The 23,603-nt window shown below is 61.8% G+C and overlaps 1 protein-coding gene across 1 annotated transcript in view; it reads left to right on the top strand.

Annotated features, from left to right (window-relative positions):
* Window positions 1–23,574, top strand: part of INTS3 (integrator complex subunit 3) — a 46,232-nt gene extending 22,658 nt beyond the window's left edge. The window contains exons 12-30 of the mRNA XM_059870900.1: window positions 1,328–1,407; window positions 2,402–2,493; window positions 3,143–3,249; window positions 3,446–3,565; window positions 5,193–5,322; window positions 6,667–6,721; window positions 7,598–7,701; window positions 9,032–9,076; window positions 10,512–10,631; window positions 11,874–12,027; window positions 14,017–14,085; window positions 16,108–16,183; window positions 17,682–17,795; window positions 18,205–18,253; window positions 19,712–19,879; window positions 22,440–22,540; window positions 22,624–22,696; window positions 22,779–22,938; window positions 23,034–23,574. Coding sequence (XP_059726883.1) covers window positions 1,328–1,407; window positions 2,402–2,493; window positions 3,143–3,249; window positions 3,446–3,565; window positions 5,193–5,322; window positions 6,667–6,721; window positions 7,598–7,701; window positions 9,032–9,076; window positions 10,512–10,631; window positions 11,874–12,027; window positions 14,017–14,085; window positions 16,108–16,183; window positions 17,682–17,795; window positions 18,205–18,253; window positions 19,712–19,879; window positions 22,440–22,540; window positions 22,624–22,696; window positions 22,779–22,938; window positions 23,034–23,111 — 1,895 coding nt within the window. The 3' untranslated portion in view covers window positions 23,112–23,574. The remainder of the gene's footprint in view (window positions 1–1,327; window positions 1,408–2,401; window positions 2,494–3,142; window positions 3,250–3,445; window positions 3,566–5,192; window positions 5,323–6,666; window positions 6,722–7,597; window positions 7,702–9,031; window positions 9,077–10,511; window positions 10,632–11,873; window positions 12,028–14,016; window positions 14,086–16,107; window positions 16,184–17,681; window positions 17,796–18,204; window positions 18,254–19,711; window positions 19,880–22,439; window positions 22,541–22,623; window positions 22,697–22,778; window positions 22,939–23,033) is intronic.
* Window positions 23,575–23,603: the final 29 nt, after the last annotated feature.

Raw genomic sequence — 23,603 nt, 5'->3', positions numbered from 1 at the left:
ATCTATGGAATCTGCCTGGGGATGGGATCCACCCTGGGATGGGATCCACCCTGGGCCGGGATCCACCCTGGGCCAGGATCCACCTTGGGGTGGGATCCACCCTGGGCTGGGATCCATGGGATCGGCCTGGGGATGGGATCCATGGGATCTGCCCTGGCATGGGATCCTGGGCCAGGATCCATGGGATCTGCCTTGGGATGGGATCCTGAGGGTGGGATCCACAGAATCTGCCTTGGGGTGGGATCCACGGGGATCTGCCTTGGGGTGGGATCTATGGGAGGTTCCTGGGATGGGATCCATGAGGATCCACCTTGGGATGGGATCCTGGGCTGGGATCCACAGGGATCCATGGGGATCTGCCTTGGGATGGGATCCTGGCCTGGGATCCATGGGGATCCACCTTGGGCTGGGATCCCGGGCAGTTCCTGGCCTGGGATCCACAGGGATCCATGGGGATCTGCCTTGGGATGGGATCCTGGCCTGGGATCCACTTGGGGATGGGATCCTGGGCTGTTCCCAGGGTGGGATCCATGGGGATCCACCTTGGGCTGGGATCCATGGGGTCATTGTGACCCACGGGCAGCCCCAGACCCGGCTGCCCCTCAGCCCCCGGATCCCAGCCCGTGGATCCTGTGGATCCAGCCTGTCCTGATCCCCAGGCAGCCCCCAGGAGCAGGGATCGGGGTCTGGGGGCTCTCTGGGCTCTCTGGGCTCTCGGGGGTCTCTGGGCTCTCGGGGCTCTCGGGGCTCTCAGGGCTCTCAGGGGTCTCAGGGCTCTCAGGGCTCTCGGGGGTCTCTGGGCTCTCGGGGCTCTCGGGGCTCTCAGGGCTCTCAGGGGTCTCAGGGCTCTCGGGGCTCTCGGGGCTCTCTGGGCTCTCGGGGGTCTCAGGGCTCTCAGGGCTCTCGGGGGTCTCTGGGCTCTCGGGGCTCTCTGGGCTCTCGGGGGTCTCAGGGCTCTCAGGGCTCTCGGGGGTCTCTGGGCTCTCGGGGCTCTCTGGGCTCTCAGGGCTCTCTGGGCTCTCAGGGCTCTCTGGGCTCTCGGGGCTCTCGGGGCTCTCTGGGCTCTCAGGGCTCTCGGGGGTCTCAGGGGTCTCTGGGCTCTCGGGGGTCTCAGGGGTCTCAGGGCTCTCGGGGGTCTCAGGGGTCTCTGGGCTCTCGGGGGTCTGGGGGCTCTCTGGGCTCTCGGGGCTCTCGGGGCTCTCAGGGCTCTCGGGGCTCTCGGGGCTCTCAGGGCTCTCGGGGCTCTCAGGGGTCTCGGGGGTCTGGGGGCTCTCGGGGCTCTCGGGGCTCTCAGGGGTCTCGGGGGTCTCACCCCTCTCCCCCCCAGAGCCTGCCATCCTGGTCATGCACCACTCCATGAAGCCCCACCCGGCCATCACGGCCACGCTGCTGGATTTCATGTGCAGGGTGAGCATCCTCCTCCTCCAGGGAATTCCCAGGGGCTGGGGAGAGCTGGGACACAACTGCTGGGCTCCACAAATCCCAAAAAGATCCCTGGATTCCCTCCCACCCCCAGTGCATCCCTCCAGAGTCACCTGAACCTCCCTCATCCCAAATTATCCCAGCATTTGCTGGGAAGAATCCAGAGTGAGCATCCTCCTTCTCCAGGGAATTCCCAGGGGATGGGGAGAGCTGGGAGGGAATTGCTTTGCTCCACAAATCCCAAAAAAATCCCTGGATTCCCTCCCACGCCCAGTGCATCCCTCCAGAGTCACCTGAACCTCCCTCATCCCAAATCCAGGAGGGATTTTCTCCCTCATCCCAGATTATCCCAGCATTTGCTGGGAAGAATCCAGAGTGAGCATCCTCCTTCTCCAGGGAATTCCCAGGGGATGGGGAGAGCTGGGACACAACTGCTGGGCTCCACAAATCCCAGAAAAAAATCCCTGGGATTCCCCCCCAGTGCATCCCTCTGGGTTCCAGACTGAACCTCCCTCATCCCAAATCCAGGAGGGATTTTTCCCTTTATCCCAAATTATCCCAGCACGTGCTGGGAAGAATCCAGAGCATTCCTGGAGCTTTGGATCCACTCCTGGTGGGAAGGCAGCAAACCCTGCCCGTGCTGGGGGAAGAAGCTTCTGGAATGTTCCCTGATGGAATTCCTGGCCCAGCCCCATCCCCAGGGAGGGGGATCAGGGAATGATCCAGAATGTTCCTTCCCAGGGCAGGGAAGCTGGGATGGGAAGGGCTGGGGGTGTTCCTGGGAAGGGCCTGGAGCTCCATCCCTCCCTCCCAGTCCAAACTGGGGGAAGATTCCTGGGAATTCCCATCTCCAGGGAGGAATCCCTGCAGGACCCAAGACCTGGGCAGAGCTGAGCATTCAGGGTCCTGGAGTCTGGAATTTCCAGCCCCTGGAATTTCCAGCCCTAACCCTGCTCTCTCCATCCCTGATCTCTTCCAGATCATTCCCAATTTTTACCCCCCTCTGGAAGCCCACGTCCGGCAGGGAGTCTTCAACTCCCTCACCCACATCGTGGAGAAGCGAGTCCTGGCGTAAGAATCCCTGGATTTTCCCACTTTTCCCTGAATTCCCAGCGAGGGCACAGCTGCCCCCTGCTCCCCTGGGGCCCTGGAGTGATCCAGGAAACTTTGGGAGCAGCCAGAGTTGTGCTGGAGGGAAAAGGGGTGGGGGAAAGAGGGAATTGGGGTTTCCCAGGAATTCCAACCCTTTTCCCACCTTCTGGTGGCACAGGAGGGACCCCAATGAGGGAAAAGAGGGAATTGGGATTTCCCAGGAAATCCAGCCCCTTTCCCATGTCCTGGTGGCACAGAAGGGGATCCCAGTGAGAGAAAAGAGGGAATTGGGATTTCCCAGGAATTCCAGCCCTTTTCCTATTTTCTGGTGGCCCAGGAGGGATCCCAATGAGGGAAAAGGGATGGGAGGTGAGGGAATTGGGATTTCCCAGGAATTTCAACCCTTTTCCCATGTCCTGGTGGCACAGAAGGGGATCCCAGTGAGGGAAAAGAGGGAATTGGGATTTCCCAGGAATTCCAGCCCCTTTCCCATGTCCAGGAGGGGATCCCAGGTGCCAAACCCGGCCCGGGGAGGTGCCCCCAGCATTCCCATGGGGATGAGGCCCCATCCCAGCTCTGGCTGATCCCAAACTGAGGAGGGATTTTCCCAAATTTTCCCCTGTCCCAGGCACCTGGCCCCGCTCTTCGACAACCCCAAGCTGGACAAGGAGCTCCGGGCCATGCTCCGGGAGAAATTCCCGGAATTCTGCAGCTCTCCCTCACCCCCCATCGAAGGTAGAGTTCCCCTGAGGGAATTTTTCCATGGAATTCCTCCAGGGTGGGGTGGGGGTGAGGCTCCCAGGGGGGGGAATTTGACTGGGATTTAGGGAATGGCTGCAGAGCTCCCTGTGCCCTTCCCAAAGCGCCTGCAGCCCTTTCCCGGGGCTGGTTTTTTGGGAGAGGCCTCACCTGGCTCCGTGCTTGCTGCCAGTGAAAATCGAGGAGCCCGTTGCCATGGAGATGGAGAATCACCTGGAGAAGGATGACGGTTGCTATGACAACGCCGAGGCCGCCTTCAGCGACGATGAGGAGGAGCTGAGCAGCAAAGGAGGTCAGGGAGCTCCTGGAATTCCCCAGGCACGCCCACAGCTCCCACCAGGCTGCAGAATTCCCTCCAAAGCCCTTGGCCAGGAGCTGATCCCGCTGGGGATCCCAGATTCCCAGATCCCAGGAGCTGATTCTGCTGGGGATCCCAGATTCCCAGATCCCAGGAGCTGATCCTGCTGGAGATCCCAGATTCCCAGATCCCAGGAGCTGATCCTGCTGGGAAATCCCAGATTTCCTCCTGCAGGGAGGTTCTGGAGGAGCTGATTCCCAAAAATCAGGAGTTGATCCTGCTAGGGATCCCAGATTTCCTCTGCAGGAGGGGCTGATTCCCAAAAATCAGAGGCTGATCCCCCTGGAGATCCCAGATTTCCAGATCCCAGGAGCTGATCCCGCTGGGGATCCCAGATTTCCAGATCCCAGGAGCTGATCCCGCTGGGGATCCCAGATTCCCAAATCCAGGAGCTGATCCCACTGGGAAATCCCAGATTTCTCCTGCAAGGAGGCTCTGGAGGAGTTGATTCCCAAAAATCAGGAGTTGATCCTGCTAGGGATCCCAGATTTCCTCCTGCGGGAGGGGCTGATTCCCAAAAATCAGGAGCTGATTCCCAGATCCCAAGAGCTGATCCTGCTGGGAAATCCCAGATTTCCTCCTGCAGGGAGGCTCTGGAGGAGCTGATTCCCTGATCCCAGGATCTGATCCACCTGGAGATCCCAGATTTCCAGATCCCAGGAGCTGATCCTGCTGGAGATCCCAAATATCCTCCTGAAGGAGGAGCTGATTCCCAAATCCAGGAGCTGATCCCCAAATCCCAAGAGCTGATTCCCAAATCCCAAGAGCTGATTCCCAGATCCCAGGAGCTGATCCCACTGGGAAATCCCAGATTTCCCCTGCAGGGAGGCTCTGGGGGAGCTGATCCCCCAATCCAGTGGTTCTGGATCTGTGCCAGGAATGTTTGTTCCCATTCCTGGGCCGTTCCCAGGAGCTCAGGGCACTTTTCCAGCCTCACATCCCAAATTCCCTCGGGAGCCGTTCCCGGCCTCGCTGGTGGGATCCCTGTGGAATTCCTGCCCTGCCAGGGGTGGGGGTTGGGCCAGAGGAGCCTCAGAACCCCAATCCCAAATTGTGATTCCTTGGAGACTCCTTGGGAATGGTGGAGGGTCAGGTTTGGGAATCCCAATCCCAATTTGTGCCTTGTTGGGAACGTTGGAGGATCAGGTTTGGGAATCCCAATCCCAATTTGTGATTCCTTGGGAACGTTGAAGGATCAGATTTTGGAATCCCAATCCCAATTTGTGCCTCCTTGGGAACGTTGAAGGATCAGATTTTGGAATCCCAATCCCAATTTGTGCCTCCTTGGGAACGTTGGAGGATCAGGTTTGGGAATCCCAATCCCAGTTTGTGCCTCCTTGGGAACGTTGGGGGGTCAGGTTTGGGAAAGGGGAGTTCCCAATCCCAATTTGTGCCTCCCTGGGAACGTTGTGGGGTCAGGTTTGGGAATGGGGCTGAGCAGGGATCACAGTCCTGGACATTCCCAGCCCCGGCTCCAGGGGAGGAGGATCCAGCCCAGGGGGGGCTGGGAAGGAGGAAAATCCCTCATTCCCAGTGGAAATCTGGGAATTCCTGGTTCCAGGGAAGAAGAGGGAGTTCAGGTTCCATCCCATCAAGGAATCCATCGTGGAGGAGCCCGTGGACATCACGCCCTTCCTGGAGCAGCTGGACGAGTCCCTGAAGGACAAAGTGCTGCAGCTGCAGAAGGGCAGGTGGGGCCATCCCATCCCATCCCATCCCATCCCATCCCATCCCATCCCATCCCATCCCATCCCATCCCATCCCATCCCATCCCTATCCCCATCCCATCCCATCCCATCCCATCCCATCCCATCCCATCCCATCCCATCCCATCCCCATTCCCATCCCATCCCATCCCCATCCCATCCCATCCCATCCCTATCCCCATCCCATCCCATCCCATCCCATCCCATCCCATCCCATCCCATCCCATCCCATCCCATCCCATCCCATCCCATCCCATCCCTATCCCTATCCCCATCCCATCCCATCCCATCCCATCCCATCCCATCCCATTCCCATCCCATCCCCATCCCATCCCATCCCATCCCATCCCCATTCCCATCCCATCCCATCCCATTCCCATCCCATCCCACCCCATTCCCATCCCATCCCATCCCTCCCCATTCCCACCCCATCCCATCCCATTCCCATCCCATCCCATCCCATTCCCATTCCCATCCCATCCCATTCCCATCCCATCCCATTCCCATCCCATTCCCATTCCCATTCCCATTCCCATTCCCACCCCATTCCCATTCCCATTCCCATCCCATTCCCATTCCCATCCCATTCCCATCCCATCCCATCCCATTCCCATCCCATTCCCATTCCCATTCCCATTCCCACCCCATTCCCATTCCCATCCCCATTCCCATTCCCATTCCCACCCCATTCCCATCCCATCCCCATTCCCATCCCATCCCCATTCCCATCCCATTCCCACCCCATTCCCATCCCATCCCATCCCATTCCCATTCCCATCCCTATCCCCACCCCATTCCCACCCCATTCCCATTCCCATCCCATTCCCATTCCCATTCCCATTCCCATCCCATTCCCATTCCCATCCCTATCCCCACCCCATTCCCACCCCATTCCCATTCCCATCCCATTCCCATCCCCATTCCCATTCCCATCCCATCCCATTCCCATTCCCATCCCATCCCATTCCCATTCCCATCCCTATCCCCACCCCATTCCCACCCCATTCCCATTCCCATCCCATTCCCATTCCCATTCCCATCCCATCCCATCCCATGGATCTCTCCAGGGCTCCCCCAGTCCCTCCAGCCCCCCTGCAGAGGGAATTCCTGCAGGAGCAGCTTTGGGAAGGAGCTGCAGGGGAGCTCAGCCCAGCCATTCCCGGAATTCCCGGCCCCTAAAATCCTGGGATTCACCCCCCCCCCCCGGGATCTGCACACCTGGCCGGCCCCGGCTGCCCCTCCCAGTGCTCCCAGTGCTCCCAGTGCTCCCAGTGCTCCCAGTGCTCCCAGTGACGGGGCTTTCCTGTCCCTGTCCCTGTGCTGCTGCAGTGACACGGAGGCGCAGTGCGAGGTCATGCAGGAGATCGTGGATCAGGTCCTGGAGGTAACGGAGCTGGGGGGGATCTGGGATCTGTCCTGGGATCTGGGATCTGTCCTGGGGTCTGGGATCTGTCCTGGGATCTGGGATCTGTCCTGGGGTCTGGGATCTGTCCCAGGGTCTGGGATCTGTCCTGGAATCTGGGATCTGTCCTGGGGGAATCTGGGATCTGTCCTGGGATCTGGGATCCATCCTGGGGTCTGGGATCTGTCCTGGGGGGATCTGGGATCTGTCCTGGGATCTGGGATCTGTCCTTGGATCTGGGATCTGTCATGGGGTCTGGGATCTGTCCTGGGGTCTGGGATCTGTCCCAGGGTCTGGGATCTGTCCTGGAATCTGGGATCTGTCCTGGGGTCTGGGATCTGTCCTGGGGGGATCTGGGATCTGTCCTGGCATCTGGGATCTGTCCTGTGGGGGGATCTGGGATTTGTCATGGGTGGGATCTGGGATCCTTCCCGTGCCCCCTCCCCGTGCCAGCCATGCCCTGAGCCCCCTCCCTGCCCTTTCCCCGTGCCAGGATCCCTTCCCGTGCCCCCTCCCCATGCCAGGATCCCTTCCCGTGCCCCTCCCCATGCCAGGATCCCTTCCCGTGCCCCCTCCCCATGCCAGGATCCCTTCCCGTGCCCCCTCCCCATGCCAGGATCCCTTCCCGTGCCCTTTCCCCATGCCAGGATCCCTTCCCGTGCCCCCTCCCCGTGCCAGGATCCCTCCCCGTGCCCCTCCCGGTGCCAGCCGTGCCCTGAGCCCCCTCCCCATGCCAGGATCCCTTCCCGTGCCCCTCCCGGTGCCAGGTGTGCCCTGAGCCCCCTCCCCATGCCAGGATCCCTTCCCGTGCCCCTCCCGGTGCCAGCCGTGCCCTGAGCCCCCTCCCTGCCCTTCCAGGAGGATTTTGACTCGGAGCAGCTCTCGGTGCTCGCCTCGTGCCTGCAGGAGCTGTTCAAGGCTCACTTCCGCGGGGAGGTGCTGCCGGAGGAGATCACGGACGAGTAAGGGCTGGGGACCCCCGCGCCCCCTCCCCTCACCGGGCACTGCCCGGGCGTGTTCCCGGTTCTTGGATTCCCTGGGAGGGTCCTGCCAGGCTCAGCCAGGGCAGCTCCTTCTGCGGGGTTTTCGTGGAGCAGGGAGCGTTCCTGCCTCGCCCCGGCAGCTTCCAGGGGGATTTTCCATTCTGGGGAATCCAGAGGGATCCAGGGCTGATCCTGTGCCCATCCCTGGGGAATCCAGAGGGATCCAGGGCTGATCCTGTTCCTGGGAAAATCCAGAAGGATCCAGGGCTGATCCTGTGCCATTCCTGGGAAATCTCAGAGGGATCCAGGGCTGATCCTGTTCCTGGGAAATCCAGAGGGATCCAGGGCTGATCCTTTGTCATTCCTGGGAATCTCAGAGGGATCCAGGGCTGATCCTGAGCCATTCCTGGGAAATCCAGAGGGATCCAGGGCTGATCCTGAGCCATTCCTGGGAAATCCAGAGGGATCCAGGGCTGATCCTGTGCCATTCCTGGGGAATCTCAGAGGGATCCAGGGCTGATCCTTTGTCATTCCTGGGAAATCCAGAGGGATCCAGGGCTGATCCTATTCCTGAGAAAATCCAGAAGGATCCAGGGCTGTTCCTTTGTCATTCCTGGGAATCTCAGAGGGATCCAGGGCTGATCCTTTGTCATTCCTGGGAAATCCAGAGGGATCCAGGGCTGATCCCTTTCCTGGGAAACCCAGAGGGATCCAGGGCTGATCCTGTGCCATTCCTGGGAAACTCAGAGGGATCCAGGGCTGATCCTTTGTCATTCCTGGGGAATCCTGGAGGGATCCAGGGCTGATCCCATTCCTGGGAAACCCAGAGGGATCCAGGGCTGATCCTGTGCCATTCCTGGGAAATCCAGAGGGATCCAAGGCTGATCCTGTGCCCATTCCTGGGGAATCCTGGAGGGATCCAGGGCTGATCCTGTGCCATTCCTGGGGAATCCAGAGGGATCCAGGGCTGTTCCTTTGTCATTCCTGGGAATCTCAGAGGGATCCAGGGCTGATCCCTTTCCTGGGAAACCCAGAGGGATCCAGGGCTGTTCCCATTCCTGGGAAATCTGAGTGGGATCCATGGCTGTGCCCATTCCTGGGAAATCTCAGAGGGATCCAGGGCTGATCCTGTGCCATTCCTGGGGAATCTCAGAGGGATCCAGGGCTGATCCCATTCCTGGGAAATCCAGAAGGATCCAGGGCTGTTCTCCAGGGTTGTTCCCAGGAGCCTGGGTGCCCCGGGAGCTCAGAGTGTCCCTCTGTCTGTCTGTCTGTCTGTCTGTCCCTCTGTCCGTCTGTCCGTGCCCAGGTCCCTGGAGGAGTCCGTGGGGAAGCCCCTGTACCTGATCTTCCGGTGGGTCCCTTCCCCAACCCTCGGGAATTCCCGCACCTCCCAAAAAACCCCCAGGGAGGGGAGGTTCCCAGTGGGAAATCCGGGGGGGTTTGGGGGGTTTTTGGGGGGTTTTGGGGGGTTTTGGGGGGGTTTTGGGGGTTTTTTTGGGGTTTTTTGAGTTCTTGGAAGGTTTTGGGGTTTTTTGGGGGGTTTTTTGGGGGGTTTTTGAGGGGTTTTTTTTGGGGTTTGGGGGGTTTTTTGGGGTTTTGGGGGGGGGTTTAGGGGTTTTTTGGGTTTTGGGGTTTTTTGGGTTTTGGGTTTTTTTGGGGGGGATTTTTGGGGTTTTTTGGGGTTTTTTGAGGGGTTTTTTGGGATTTTGGGGTTTTTTTGGGGGATTTGGGGTGTTTTTAAGGGTTTTTGGGGGGGGGTTGGGGGTTTTTTTTTGGGGGGGGTTGGGGTTTTTGGAGTTTTTGGGTGGGTTTTGGGGGTTTTGAGCGGATTTTGGGGTTTTTGGGGTGTTTGGAGTTTTTTTTGGGGGGGGTGGGTTTTTTTGGGGTGCTTTTGGGGGTTTTTTGGGTTTTTGGGGGGTTTTTTGGGGTTTTGGGGGTGTTTTTTGGGGGTTTGGGTGTTTTTTGGGGGTTTGGGGGATTTTTGGGGGGATTCAGGTTTTTTGGGGGGGTTTCTTTGGGGTTTGGGGGCTTTTTGAGGTTTTTGGGGTGTTTTTTGGTGGTTTTGGGGGGGTTTTGGGTTATTTTGTGTTTTGGGGGGTGGGGAGGGTTTTTGGGGGAGTTTTTTTGGGGGTTTTTTGGATTCTCTTGGGTTTTGGGGGGTTTTTTGGGGTTTTACTAAGTTTTTTTGGGGTTTTGGGCGTTTTTTAAGGTTTTTTGGGGGTTTTTTGGGGTTTTTTGGGGTTTTGGGGGGGTTTTTGGGGGTTTTTGGGGGGGGTTGGGGTTTTTGGGTGGTTTTTGGGGTTTTGGGGGTTTTGAGGAGTTTTTTGGGGTTTTGGGGGTGTTTGTTTGGAGTTTTTGGTGGTTTTGGGGTTTTTTGGGGTGTTTTTTGGGGTTTTTAGAGTGTTTTTGGGGTTTTGGGGTGTTTTTTGGGGTTTTGGGGGATTTTTGGGGGGGTGTTCAGGTTTTTTGGGGGTTTTGGGGATTTTTGGGGGGGTTTCTTTGGGGTTTGGGGGCTTTTTGAGGTTTTTGGGGTGTTTTTGGGTGGTTTTGGGGGGTTTTTGGGTTATTTTGTGTTTTGGGGGCGGTTGGGGAGGGTTTTTGGGGGAGTTTTTTGGGGTTTTTTGGATTCTCTTGGGTTTTGGGGTTTTTTTTGGGGTTTTATTAAGTTTTTTTGGGGTTTTGGGGGTGTTTGGAGGTTTTTTGGGTTTTTGGGGAGGTTTTTGGGGTGTTTTGGGGTTTTTGGGGTTTTTGTGTCCCCCTCTTTGTGACATCCCTGCTGTCCCAAGGAACCTGTGCCAGATGCAGGAGGACAACAGCGGCTTCTCGCTGCTGCTGGACCTGCTCTCCGAGCTCTACCAGAAGCAGCCCAAGATTGGCTATCACCTGCTCTACTACCTGCGGGCCAGGTGAGCCCCGCGCCCCGCCCTGCTCTGACTCCTCCCCCGCATCTGGGCCACGCCCTGCTCTGACTCCTCCCTCTCTTCTGTGACTCCTCCCTCTCATCTGGGCCCCACCCTGCTCTGACTCCTCCCTCTCATCTGGGCCCCGCCCTGCTCTGACTCCTCCCCCACATCCGGGCCCCGCCCTGCTCTGACTCCTCCCTCCCTCCTCTGACTCCTCCCCCGCATCTGGGCCCCGCCCAGCTCTGACTCCTCCCTCTCTTCTGTGACTCCTCCCTCTCACCTTGGCCACGCCCTCCTCTGACTCCTCCCTCCCTCCTGTGACTCCTCCCTCTCACCTTGGCCACGCCCTCCTACCTGGCTCCCTCCCCCGCCTGTGCCTGTGCCTGTGCCCGGTGGTGGTGTGGCTCAGGTGTGTGCCAGGTGTGCCAGGTGTGTGTCAGCTGTGTGCCAGCAGTGCCGGGTGTGTCCGTACAGTACCAGGTGTGTGCCAGGTGTGTGTCAGCCATGCCAGGTGTGTCCCAGCAGTGCCAGGTGTGTGCTAGCTGTGCCAGGTGTGCCAGCAGTGTGCCAGCAGTACCAGGTGTGTGCCAGGTGTCTGCCAGCAATGCCAGGTGTGTCCCAGCAGCACCAGGTATGTGCCAGCAGTACCAGGTGTGTGCCAGGTGTGCCAGGTGTGTCCCAGCAGTACCAGGTGTGTGCCAGCCGTGCCAGGTGCCAGGTGTGCCAGGCGGGGCAGGTGCCAGGTGTGTCCCAGCAGTACCAGGTGTGTGCCAGGTGCCAGGTGTGCCAGGCGGGGCAGGTGCCCGGTGTGTCCCAGCAGTACCAGGTGTGTGCCAGGTGTGCCAGGTGTGTCCCAGCAGTACCAGCTGTGTGCCAGCCGTGCCAGGTGCCAGGTGTGCCAGGTGTGGCAGGTGCCAGGTGTGTCCCAGCAGTACCAGCTGTGTGCCAGCCGTGCCAGGTGCCAGGTGTGCCAGGTGTGCCAGGTGCCAGGTGTGTCCCAGCAGTACCAGGTGTGTGCCAGGTGTGCCAGGTGTGTCCCAGCAGTACCAGCTGTGTGCCAGGTGCCAGGTGTGCCAGGTGTGCCAGGTGCCAGGTGTGTCCCAGCAGTACCAGCTGTGTGCCAGGTGCCAGGTGTGCCAGGTGTGCCAGGTGCCAGGTGTGTCCCAGCAGTACCAGCTGTGTGCCAGCCGTGCCAGGTGCCAGGTGTGCCAGGCGGGGCAGGTGCCAGGTGCGCTGTGTCCCCAGCAAGGCGGCGCTGGGCAGGATGGGGCTCTACGAGTCGTTCGCCCAGGCCACGCAGCTGGGGGAGCTGCACACCTGCCTGATGATGGACATGAAGGCGTGCCAGGAGGACGACGTGCGCCTGCTCTGCTTCCTCACGCCCTCCATCTACACCGAGGTGAGCCCTCACCTGCCCAGGTGTGCCCAGGGGTTCGGCACGGCTGAGCCCTGAGCGCCAGGGGTGCCCCAAATCCCGTCCCAGGTGTGCCCCTGGTCCTGCTCCAGGTGTGCCTCAAATCCCATCCCAGGTGTGCCCCTGGTTCTGCTCCAGGTGTGCCCCAAATCCCGTCCCAGGTGTGCCCCTGGTTCTGCTCCAGGTGTGCCCCACATCCCATCCCAGGTGTGCCCCAAATCCCATCCCAGGTGTGCCCCTGGTCCTGCTCCAGGTGTGCCCCACATCCCATCCCAGGTGTGCCCCAAATCCCATCCCAGGTGTGCCCCTGGTCCTGCTCCAGGTGTGTCCCAAGTCCCATCCCAGGTGTGCCCCACATCCCATCCCAGGTGTGTCGAGCCCGTCCCAGGTGTGTCCCAAGTCCCCTCCCAGGTGTGTCCCAAGTCCCCTCCCAGGTGTGCCCCACATCCCGTCCCAGGTGTGTCGAGCCCGTCCCAGGTGTGCCCCTGGTCCTGCTCCAGGTGTGCCCCAAATCCCATCCCAGGTGTGTCGAGCCCGTCCCAGGTGTGTCCCAAGTCCCCTCCCAGGTGTGTCCTGAGCCTGTCCCAGGTGTGTCGAGCCCGTCCCAGGTGTGCTGCAGCAGACAATCCCTGAAGTTCTCTCTAAATTCAGGACCCTGCAGCCTTGGAATGTGAGCTGGATCCCTGCCCGTCCTGGGGATCCACCCTGGGGCACGATCCCGCTGTTCCCCATGTGATCCCAGATCCAGGATCCACCCTGGGGCACGATCCCGCTGTTCCCCATGTGATCCCAAATCCAGGATCCACCCCAGGGCAGGATCCCACTGTTCCCTCTGCTGATCCCAAATCCCAGGGCACGATCCCACTGTTCCCCACGCTGATCCCAAATCCCGGATCCATCCCTGGCCAGGCTCAGGCTGTTCCTCACTGATCCCAAATCCCGGATCCATCCCAGGGCAGGCTCAGGCTGTTCCCCACACTGATCCCAGATCCAGGATCCATCCCAGGGCAGGATCCCACTGTTCCCCACACTGATCCCAAATCCCAGGGCAGACTCAGGCTGTTCCCTCTGCTGATCCCAAATCCCAGATCCCTCCCAGGGCAGGCTCAGGCTGTTCCTCACTGATCCCAAATCCCAGATCCCTCCCAGGGCAGGCTCAGGCTGTTCCTCACTGATCCCAAATCCCAGATCCATCCCAGGGCAGGCTTAGATTGTTCCCCACTGATCCCAAATCCCGGATCCCTCCCAGGGCAGGCTCAGGCTGATCCCAAATCCCGGATCCCTCCCAGGCCAGGCTCAGGCTGATCCCCACTGATCCCAAATCCCGGATCCCTCCCAGGCCAGGCTCAGGCTGTTCCCCACTGATCCCAAATCCCAGATCCATCCCTGGCCAGGCTCAGGCTGATCCCAAATCCCGGATCCCTCCCAGGCCAGGCTCAGGCTGTTCCCCACTGATCCCAAATCCAGAATCCATCCCTGGCCAGGCTCAGGCTGCTCCCCACTGATCCCAAATCCCGGATCCCTCCCAGGCCAGGCTCAGGCTGTTCCCCACTGATCCCAAATCCCAGATCCATCCCTGGCCAGGCTCAGGCTGATCCCAAATCCCGGATCCCTCCCAGGCCAGGCTCAGGCTGTTCCCCACTGATCCCAAATCCCGGATCCCTCCCTGGCCAGGCTCAGGCTGTTCCCCACTGATCCCAAATCCCGGATCCATCCCAGATCCCATCCCTCTCCCTCGGCGCCGCCGTTCCCGCCCTCGGCTCCTGGTGATGGATTTTGTGTTTCCTGCGGGGCCCTGGGGCAGGGAGCCGAGCCAGGAGAGGGAAAACAGGGAATTCCCGAGCCTCGGCTGACGGCTGCCCCCCTCCGGAGCTTCTCCCGGGGGCATCCCTGGAGTTTTTGGGAATTTTGGGAGGGCTCTCCCTGCTGTCCCTCCCCGAACCTGCCCGGAGTTTGGATTTTGTGCATTCCCAGTTTCCGGATGAGACCCTGCGGAGCGGGGAGCTGCTGAACATGATCGTGGCTGTCATCGACTCCTTCCAGGTGCGGGGGATCCTTCCCGGCCCCTTTCCTGTGGGATTTAACCCCAAAATGAGCCATCCCTGGCCTCAATCCTTCCCGGCCCCTTTCCTGTGGGATTTAACCCCAAAATGAGCCATCCCTGGCCTCAATCCTTCCCGGCCCCTTTCCTGTGGGATTTAACCCCAAAATGAGCCATCCCTGGCCTCAATCCTTCCCGGCCCCTTTCCTGTGGGATTTAACCCCAAAATGAGCCATCCCTGGCCTCAATCCTTCCCGGCCCCTTTCCTGTGGGATTTAACCCCGAAATGAGCCCTCCACAGCCTCAATCCTTCCCCAATCCTTCCCAGCCCCTTTCCTGGGATTTTTAACCCCAAAATGAGCCCTCCACGGCCTCAATCCTCCCCTAAATCTCCTCGTCCAAAGGTCGATCCCAAGGGATCTCCCGCAGAGCCATTTCCTGGGCAATCAGCGCTAATTACCCCTAATGAGCCCCTCGCTCGGGGGGATCTCCCTGGCTCTGCCGGGTCTGGAATTTGCTGTGAGAACCCAAAAATAGCCCTGGGGGCGCGGGGGCACCTCTGGAATGCGGCTCTGGAGCAGGGTCTGGGTGTGCCCATAGCCCGGGGCTGTGCAGGGGCTGGAGCAGGGTCTGGATGTGCCCATAATCCCGGGGTTGAGCAGGGTCTGGGGGACTCTGGATGTGCTGATGACCCCGGGATTGTGCCTCTGGAGCAGGGTCTGGGTGTGCTGATGACCTCGGGGTTATGAATCTGGGGCAGGGTCTGGATGTGCCATAACCCCGGGGCTGTGCAGGGGCTGGGTGTGCTGATAACCCCGGGATTGAGCAGCGTCTGGATGGGCCCACAATCCCGGGATTGCGAGTCTGGAGCAGGGTCTGGATGTGCCATAACCCCAGAGCTGTGCAGGGTCTGGGGGTGCTGGTGACCTCGGGGCTGTGCAGGGTCTGGAGCAGGGTCTGGGTGTGCTGTGACCCCGGGGTGAGCAGGGTCTGGGTGTGCCCATAGCCCGGGGCTGTTCAGGGTCTGCGTGTGCCATAACCCCCAGGGCTGTGCAGGGTCTGGGTGTGCCCATAATCCCGGGATTGTGAGTCTGGAGCAGGGTCTGGATGTGCCCATAATCCCGGGATTGTGAGTCTGGAGCAGGGTCTGGATGTGCCCATAACCCCGGGGCTGTGCAGGGTCTGGGTGTGCCCACACCCCCAGGGCTGTGCAGGGTCTGGGGGGCTCTGGATGTGCCATAACCCCAAGATTGAGTAGAGTCTGGGGGGCTCTGGGTGTGCCCATAACCCCGGGGCTGTGCAGGCTCTGGATGTGCCATAACCCCGGGGATGTGCAGGGTCTGGGTGTGCTGTGACCCCGGGATTGAGCAGGGTCTGGGGGGCTCTGGATGTGCCATAACCCCGGAGCTGTGCAGGGTCTGGGGGTGCTGGTGACCTCGGGGCTGTGCAGGATCTGGAGCAGGGTCTGGGTGTGCTGTGACCCCGGGGCTGTGCAGGGTCTGGGGGGCTCTGGATGTGCCCACACCCCCAGGGCTGTGCAGAGTCTGGGTGTGCTCTGACCCCGGGGCTGTGCAGGGTCTGGGTGTGCCATAGCCCGGGGCTGTGCAGGGTCTGGAGCAGGGTCTGGGTGTGCTGTGACCCCGGGGCTGTGCAGGGCCTGGGGGGCTCTGGACGTGCCATAGCCCCGAGCCCCGCGGCGTTCCCGGCCCCTCCTGCCCTTCCCGGACCGGGAATGCTGCGGGACCGGGAGCTGTGACCGGGATGCCCCCAGATCCACAGGGTTGGTGGCTCGGAGAGTTCCCCTCCCCTCCCTGCTCCCGTTCCTTCCTGGCCTTCTCCAGGTGCTTCCCAACCGGGGATGGATCCAGAGGATCCTGTGGGATCTCCAGAGGGACAGGGAGGAGGAGGATGAGAGGCAGAGTGGGAATGGGAACCCCCCCCAGGGATCCTGGCACTTTTCCCGCTGGATCCCATTTGGGGAGGGTCCTCAGAGCCCCCCGACCCCATTCCCTGTCCCCCCCCAGCTCCAGGAGCTCGTGTGCCACGTGATGATGGGAAACCTCGTCATGTTCCGCAAGGATTCCGTGCTGAACATCCTCAGTGAGTGGGAACGGGAGTGGGAGTGGGGAATGGGGAGTGGGGAGTGGGATTGGGGATGGGAGTGGGAGTGGGAGTGGGGATGGGAGTGGGAGTGGGAGTGGGGAATGGGGATGGGATTGGGGAATGGGGAGTGGGATTGGGAATGGGGATTGGGAGTGGGATTGGGGATGGGAGTGGGAGTGGGAGTGGGGAATGGGGAATGGGAATGGGGATGGGGATGGGAAATGGGATTGGGAGTGGGAGTGGGGAATGGGAATGGGAATGGGAAATGGGGATGGGGATGGGAAATGGGAGTGGGAATGGGAGTGGGAGTGGGAATGGGGAATGGGAGTGGGGATGGGGATGGGAAATGGGATTGGGAGTGGGGAGTGGGAATGGGAGTGGGATTGGGAATGGGAAATGGGAATGGGAATGGGAAATGGGAAAGGGAGAGAAAATGGTAAATGGGAGTGGGAGTGGGAATGGGATTGGGAATGGGGAATGGGAAATGGGAATGGGATTGGGTTTGGGATGGGGAAGGGGAAGGGGAATGGGAGTGGGATTGGGAATTGGGAGTGGGATTGGGATTGGGAATGGGGATGGAACTGGAAGTGGGAATGGGAATGGGACAGGGAAAGGGATTGGGACAGGGAATGGGAGTGGGAGTGGGATTGAGCAGGTCCCAGGCAGCCCCCAGCTCCTGCCCCAGATCCAGGCTCGGCCCTTTCCCGAGGCAGATCCCTGCCCAGGGGCAGAATTCCCTGCTGGCATTGCAGGGTCGCTGCCCCGGGCGGATTGGGGGATTTACCCTGTGCCCCCAGGGGTGCCAGGCAGGAAAATCCCAAAATCGGCTCCAGGGCCTCTCTGTGGGGTCCCTCGGTGTTCCCAGAGCAAATCCCGCTCTCCCTGATCCAGCTTTTGGGATAAGCCTGTTAATTAGGGAGCCTCGTTAACCCCGGAGCCCCTTCCCGGGCTGGCTCTGTCCCCATTCCCTGGGCCCGGGGGGTGGGGGGACCCCGGGTGGGTCTGGGGGTCCCCAGGGCTGGGGAAGGGGCTGGCACAGACCCCTCTTAACCCCATTGTCCCACTGTCCCTGTCACCCCTCCCCATTGTCCCACTGTCCCCATTGTCCCACTGTCCCTGTTGTCCCCATTCTCCCTGTTGTCCCCGTTGTCCCCATTATCCCCACTGTCCCATTGTCCCCATTATTCCTCCCTGTTGTCCCCATTGTCCCCATTGTCCCTGTTATCCATCCCCCCTGTCCCTCTGTCCCGCTATCCCCCTGTGCCCTCTGTCCCCCGTCTCCCCTGTCCCTCTGTCCCCCTGTCCCTCTGTCCCCCTGTCCCTCTGTCCCCTGTCCCCCTGTCCCTCTGTCCCTGTATCCCCTATCCCTCTGTCCCTCTGTCCCCCCTGTCCCTTCTGTCCTCTGTCCCTCTGTCCCCCTGTCCTCCTGTCCCTCTGTCCCCCTGTCCCCTGTCCCTGTCCCCTGTCCCTGTCCCTGTCCCTGTCCCCTCCCCAGTTCAGAGCCTGGACTGGGAGACCTTTGAGCAGTACTGCACCTGGCAGCTCTTCCTGGCCCACAACATCCCCCTGGAGACCATCATCCCCATCCTGCAGCACCTCAAGTACAAGGGTGAGAGGGGACAGCTGGGGACAGCTGGGGACACCCTGGGGACACCCTGGGGACAGCTGGGGACACCCTGGGGGGGGGACATTCCATGGGGGAACACCCTGGGGACATCCCCCTGGAGACCATCATCCCCATCCTGCAGCACCTCAAGTACAAGGGTGAGAGGGGACATTCCCTGGGGACAGCTGGGGACACCCTGGGGACACCCTGGGGACACTCCAAGGGGGGACATTCCCATGGGGGACAATCCTGATGACACCCTGGGGACACCCTGAGGACATTCCCAGGGACATTCCGACGGGGGACAGTGCTGGGGACATTCCCAGGGGGACATTCCCAGGGGGGGGGGACAGTGCTGGGGACATTCTGGGGACACTCGTGGGGACATTGCCATCCTCTTTCCCCCTGGCAGAGCACCCCGAGGCCCTGTCCTGCCTCCTGCTGCAGCTCCGCAGGGAAAAGTGAGTCTGGGGGGGACAGGGGGGACCCCCAGAGTGTCCCCAGGGGAGGGGGGGGGCAGGGGGGACCCCCAGAGTGTCCCCAGGGGAGGGGGGGGGACAGGGGGGACCCCCAGAGTGTCCCCAGGGGAGGGGGGGGGGGACAGGGGGGACCCCCAGAGTGTCCCCAGGGGAGGGGAGGGGGGGACACCGAGGGGTCCCAGGGGACACTGAGGGGATTTGGGGGGCTCTGGGGGGTCTCCAGGGGGATCTCCTGGGAGTCTGAGGGGGTCTGGGGATCTCCTGGGGGTCTGGCGGTTCTCCTGGGGGGGTCTCTGGAGGGTCTGGGGTCTCTCCTGGAGGTCTGGGGCTCTGAGGGATCTCCTGGAGGTCTGGGGGGGTCTCTGGGGATCTCCTGGGGGTCTCCTGAAGGTCTGGGGGATCTCCTGGGGCTCTGGGGGGCTCTGAGGGATCTCTGGGGGATCTCCTGGAGGTCTGGGGGGGTCTCTGGGGGATCTCCTGAGTGTTCTCCTGGAGGTCTGGGGGATCTCCTGGGGGTCTCTCAGAGGTCTGGGGTCTCTGAGGGATCTCTGGGGGTCTCTCCTGGAGGTGTGGGGGGCTCTGAGGGATCTCTGGGGGATCTCCTGAAGGTCTGGGGGCTCTGAGGGATCTCCTGGGGGTCTCTCAGAGGTCTGGGGTCTCTGAGGGATCTCCGGGGGTCTCTCCTGAAGGTCTGGGGGCTCTGAGGGATTTCTGGGGGATCTCCTGGAGGTCTGGGGGATCTCCTGGGGGTCTCCTGGAGGTCTGGGGGCTCTGAGGGATCTCCTGGGGTCTCTCCTGGTGGTCTGGGAGGGTCTGGGGTCTCTCCTGAAGGTCTGGGGGCTCTGAGGGATCTCCTGGGGGTCTCTCAGAGGTCTGGGGGCTCTGAGGGATCTCCAGGGTCTCTCCTGGTGGTCTGGGAGGGTCTGGGGTCTCTCCTGAAGGTCTGGGGCTCTGAGGGATCTCCAGGCTCTCTCCTGGTGCTCTGAGGGATCTCCAGGGTCTCTCCTGCGGGTCTGAGGGATCTCCTGGGTGTTCTCCTGGGCTCTGAGGGATCTCCAGGGTCTCTCCTGGGGTCTGAGGGATCTCCAGGGTCTCTCAGAGGTCTGAGGGATCTCCAGGGTGTTCTTCTGGGGTCTGAGGGATCTCCGGGGTCTCTCCTGAAGGTCTGGGGGCTCTGAGGGATCTCCTGGGGGTCTCTCAGAGGTCTGGGGGGTCTGAGGGATCTCCTGGGTGTTCTCCTGGGGTCTGAGGGATCTCCAGGGTCTCTCCTGGGGGTCTGAGGGATCTCCAGGGTCTCTCCTGGAGGTCTGAGGGATCTCCAGGGTCTCTCCTGGGGGTCTGAGGGATCTCCAGGGTCTCTCCTGGGGCTCTGGGGGTCTCTGGGGGATCTCGCGGTGGTCCAGGGCTGCCCCCCACCCCCGTTGCCCCCCCCGGTGCCAGGCCCAGCGAGGAGATGGTGAAGATGGTGCTGAGCCGGCCGTGCCACCCCGAGGACCAGTTCACCACCAGCATCCTGCGGCACTGGGGGCTGCGGCACGACGACCTCCTGGGCGAGCACATCAAGGCCCTGCTGATCAAGAACAACAGCCTGCCCCGCAAGCGCCAGAGGTGGGGGTCCTGGGGGGGTCTGGGGGAGTCCTGGGGGGGTCTGGGAATGGGGGATTGGGGGGTCCTGGAATTGGGGATGGGGCTCCTGGGCGAGCACATCAAGGCCCTGCTGATCAAGAACAACAGCCTGCCCCGCAAGCGCCAGAGGTGGGGGTCCTGGGGGGGTCCTGGGGGGGTCTGGGGGGTCTGGGGGGGTCTGGGAGATGTCCTGGGGCTGATCAAGAACAACAGCCTGCCCCGCGAAGCGCCAGAGGTGGGGGTCCTGGGGGGTCCTGGGGGGGGTCTGGGGGGTCTGGGGGGGGTCTGGGGATGTCCTGGGGCTGATCAAGAACAACAGCCTGCCCCGCAAGCGCCAGAGGTGGGGGTCTGGGGGGGGTCTGGGGGGGGTCCTGGGGGGTCTGGGGGGTCTGGGAATGGGGATTGGGGTCCTGGGGGGTCTAGGGGGGGTCTGGGGCTGATCAAGAACAACAGCTGCCCCGCAAGCGCCAGAGGTGGGGGTCCTGGGGGTCCCTGAGGGGGTCTGGGGGGGGGGGTCCTGGGGGGGTCTGGGGGGGTCTGGGAATGGGGATTGGGGTCCTGGGGGGGTCCTGGGGGGGTCTGGGGGGGTCTGGGGATGTCCTGGGGCTGATCAAAAACAACAGCCTGCCCCGCAAGCGCCAGAGGTGGGGGTCCTGGGGGTCCTGGGGGGGTCTGGGGGGTCTGGGAATGGGGATTGGGGTCCTGGAGGGGTCCTGGGGGGGTCCTGGGGGGGTCTGGGAATGGGGATTGGGGTCCTGGGGGGGTCTGGGGGGGGTCCTGGAATTGGGGATGGGGGTCCTGGGCGAGCACATCAAGGCCCTGCTGATCAAGAACAACAGCCTGCCCCGCAAGCGCCAGAGGTGGGGGTCTGGGGGGGGTCTGGGGGAGTCCTGGGGGGTCTGGGAATGGGGATTGGGGTCCTGGGGGGGTCTGGGGGGGTCCTGGGGGGTCCTGGGGGGTCTGGGGGGGTCTGGGGATGTCCTGGGGCTGATCAAGAACAACAGCCTGCCCCGCAAGCGCCAGAGGTGGGGGTCTGGGGGGTCTGGGGGGGGTCCTGAGGGGGTCCTGGGGGGTCCTGGGGGGGTCTGGGGGGGTCCTGGGGCTGATCAAGAACAACAGCCTGCCCCGCAAGCACCAGAGGTGGGGGGTCCTGGGGGGTCCTGGGGGGTCCGGGGGGGTCCTGGAGGGGTCTGGGGGGGTCCTGGGGGTGTCCTGGGGCTGATCAAGAACAACAGCCTGCCCCGCAAGCGCCAGAGGTGGGGGGTCCTGGGGGGTCCTGGGGGGGTCTGGGAATGGGGATTGGGGTCCTGGGGGGGTCTGGGGGGTCCTGGGGGGGTCCTGGAATTGGGGATGGGGCTCCTGGGCGAGCACATCAAGGCCCTGCTGATCAAGAACAACAGCCTGCCCCGCAAGCGCCAGAGGTGGGGGGTCCTGGGGGGTCCTGGGGGGGTCCTAGGGGGTCCTGGGGGGGTCCTGGGGGGGTCCTGGGGGGGTCCTGGGGGGGGTCCTGAGGGGTCTGGGGGGTCCTGGGGGTGTCCTGGGGCTGATCAAGAACAACAGCCTGCCCCGCAAGCGCCAGAGGTGGGGGGGTCCTGGGGGTCCTGGGGGTCCTGGGGGGTCTTGGGGGGGTCCTGGGGGGGTCCGGGGGGGTCCTGGGGGGGTCCTGGAGGGGTCTGGGGGGGTCTGGGGGGTCTGGGAATGGGGATTGGGGTCCTGGGGGTGTCTGGAATTGGGGATGGGGTTCCTGGGGGTCCCCAGTTTTTGTTCTCTCACCCCCATTTTTTGGGTTCTCACCCCCATTTTTGGATTCTCTCACCCCGTTTTTGTGCTCTCACCCCATTTTTGTTCTCTCTCACCCCATTTTTGGGTTCTCTCACCCCATTTTTGTTCTCTCACCCCATTTTTTGTGCTCTCACCCTCATTTTTGTGCTCTCACCCCATTTTTTGTGCTCTCTCCCCCATTTTTTGGATTCTCACCCCATTTTTTGCTCTCACCCCCATTTTTTGCTCTCACCCCCATTTTTTGGGTTTGCTCACCCCCATTTTTGTTCTCTCACCCCCATTTTTTGGGTTCTCACCCCATTTTTGTGCTCTCACCCCATTTTTGTTCTCTCTCCCCATTTTTGTTCTCTCACCCCATTTTTGTGCTCTCACCCCATGTTTTGGGTTTGCTCTCCCCATTTTTTGCTCTCACCCCCATTTTTTGTGCTCTCACCCCATGTTTTGGGTTTGCTCACCCCATTTTTGTGCTCTCACCCCATGTTTTGGGTTTGCTCTCCCCATTTTTTGCTCTCACCCCCATTTTTGTGCTCTCACCCCATGTTTTGGGTTTGCTCTCCCCATTTTTTGCTCTCACCCCCATTTTTGTGCTCTCACCCCATGTTTTGGGTTTGCTCACCCCATTTTTGGGCTCTCACCCCATTTTTGGGTTTGCTCACCCCATTTTTGGGCTCTCACCCCATTTTTGTGCTCTCACCCCATCTTTTGGGTTTGCTCACCCCATTTTTTGCTCTCTCCCCGTTTCTGGGCTCTCTCCCCGCAGCCTGCGCAGCTCCAGCAGCAAACTGGCCCAGCTGACCCTGGAGCAGATCCTGGAGCACCTGGACAACCTCAGGCTCAACCTCACCAACACCAAGCACAACTGTGGGTGCCCCCCCCGAGCCCTGGGCCGCGGGCAGTGGGTCTGGGGTCCCCCCTGCCCCTGACCCCCCCCTGCTCTCCCCCAGTTTTCAGCCAGACCCCGATCCTGCAGGCGCTGCAGCACGTCCAGGCCAGCTGCGACGAGGCCCACAAGATGAAGTGAGACCCCCCCCCCCCCGAACCTCTCCCCGTATTCCTGACGCCCCCAGACCCCCCCTGACCCCCCGGGCCGCCCCCCCAGGTTCTCGGATCTCTTCTCCCTGGCTGAGGAATACGAGGATTCCTCCAGCAAACCCCCCAAGAGCCGCCGCAAAGCCACGGCCCTGGCCAGCCCCCGCAGCCGCAAGAACGCCGCCCAGCCCCCCAACAACGAGGAGGAGTCGGGCTCCAGCAGCGCCTCGGTGAGACCCCCACCCCCTAAACCCCCTGCCGAGACCCTCCCCCGGCTCCCCAAGTGGCGGGTGACCCCCCCAGCCCACCCGGTGTGTCGCTGCAGGAGGAGGAGGACACCAAACCCAAACCGGCCAAGAGGAAAAGGAAAGGCTCCTCTGCCGTGGGGTCTGACAGTGACTGAGGGGTGGGACCCCCACCCCGGGACCCCCCCGGGACCCCCCACACCGGTGCCAGCAATCCCCGGGCTCGGGGCCCCCCCAGCTCCCGCCGCACCCTTGGCCGCCCCCTCCCCCTTTTCACCCCGTGGGGAGGGGTCGCGCTGCCCCCCCTCCCCTCCCAGGACCCCCGGGGTGGGTGGGGTGGGGTGGGTGGGGGTCTTGCCCCCCCCAGGGGACGAGGGGGCGACCCCCAGCCCCGTTTTCCTCTAGAAATGTAAATAAAGGGTGGAACCGAGTGGCTGCTCCAGGATGATTTGGGGAGGGGGAGGGGAGGGGTCCAGCCCCCCCCGGGGGTCCTGGGGTGGGGGGCGGGGTCAGCCCCCGTGGCCAGCTGGATTTGGGGGGGGGTCTTGCCGCCCCCAGGGCTCCCTGAGCGTTTTTAAGCGTTTGTAAGAAAAGCAGCAATAAAAACTTTCCTGTTTTGTACCGAACGGCCCCGATTTGTGACCGGGGGG

The sequence above is a fragment of the Haemorhous mexicanus genome, chromosome 31 (genome assembly GCF_027477595.1).
Source record: "Haemorhous mexicanus isolate bHaeMex1 chromosome 31, bHaeMex1.pri, whole genome shotgun sequence".
NCBI classification, from domain to species: domain Eukaryota; kingdom Metazoa; phylum Chordata; class Aves; order Passeriformes; family Fringillidae; genus Haemorhous; species Haemorhous mexicanus.
The sequence above is the reverse complement of the archived record's forward strand: the minus strand, read 5'-3'. Positions and strand labels throughout refer to the sequence as shown.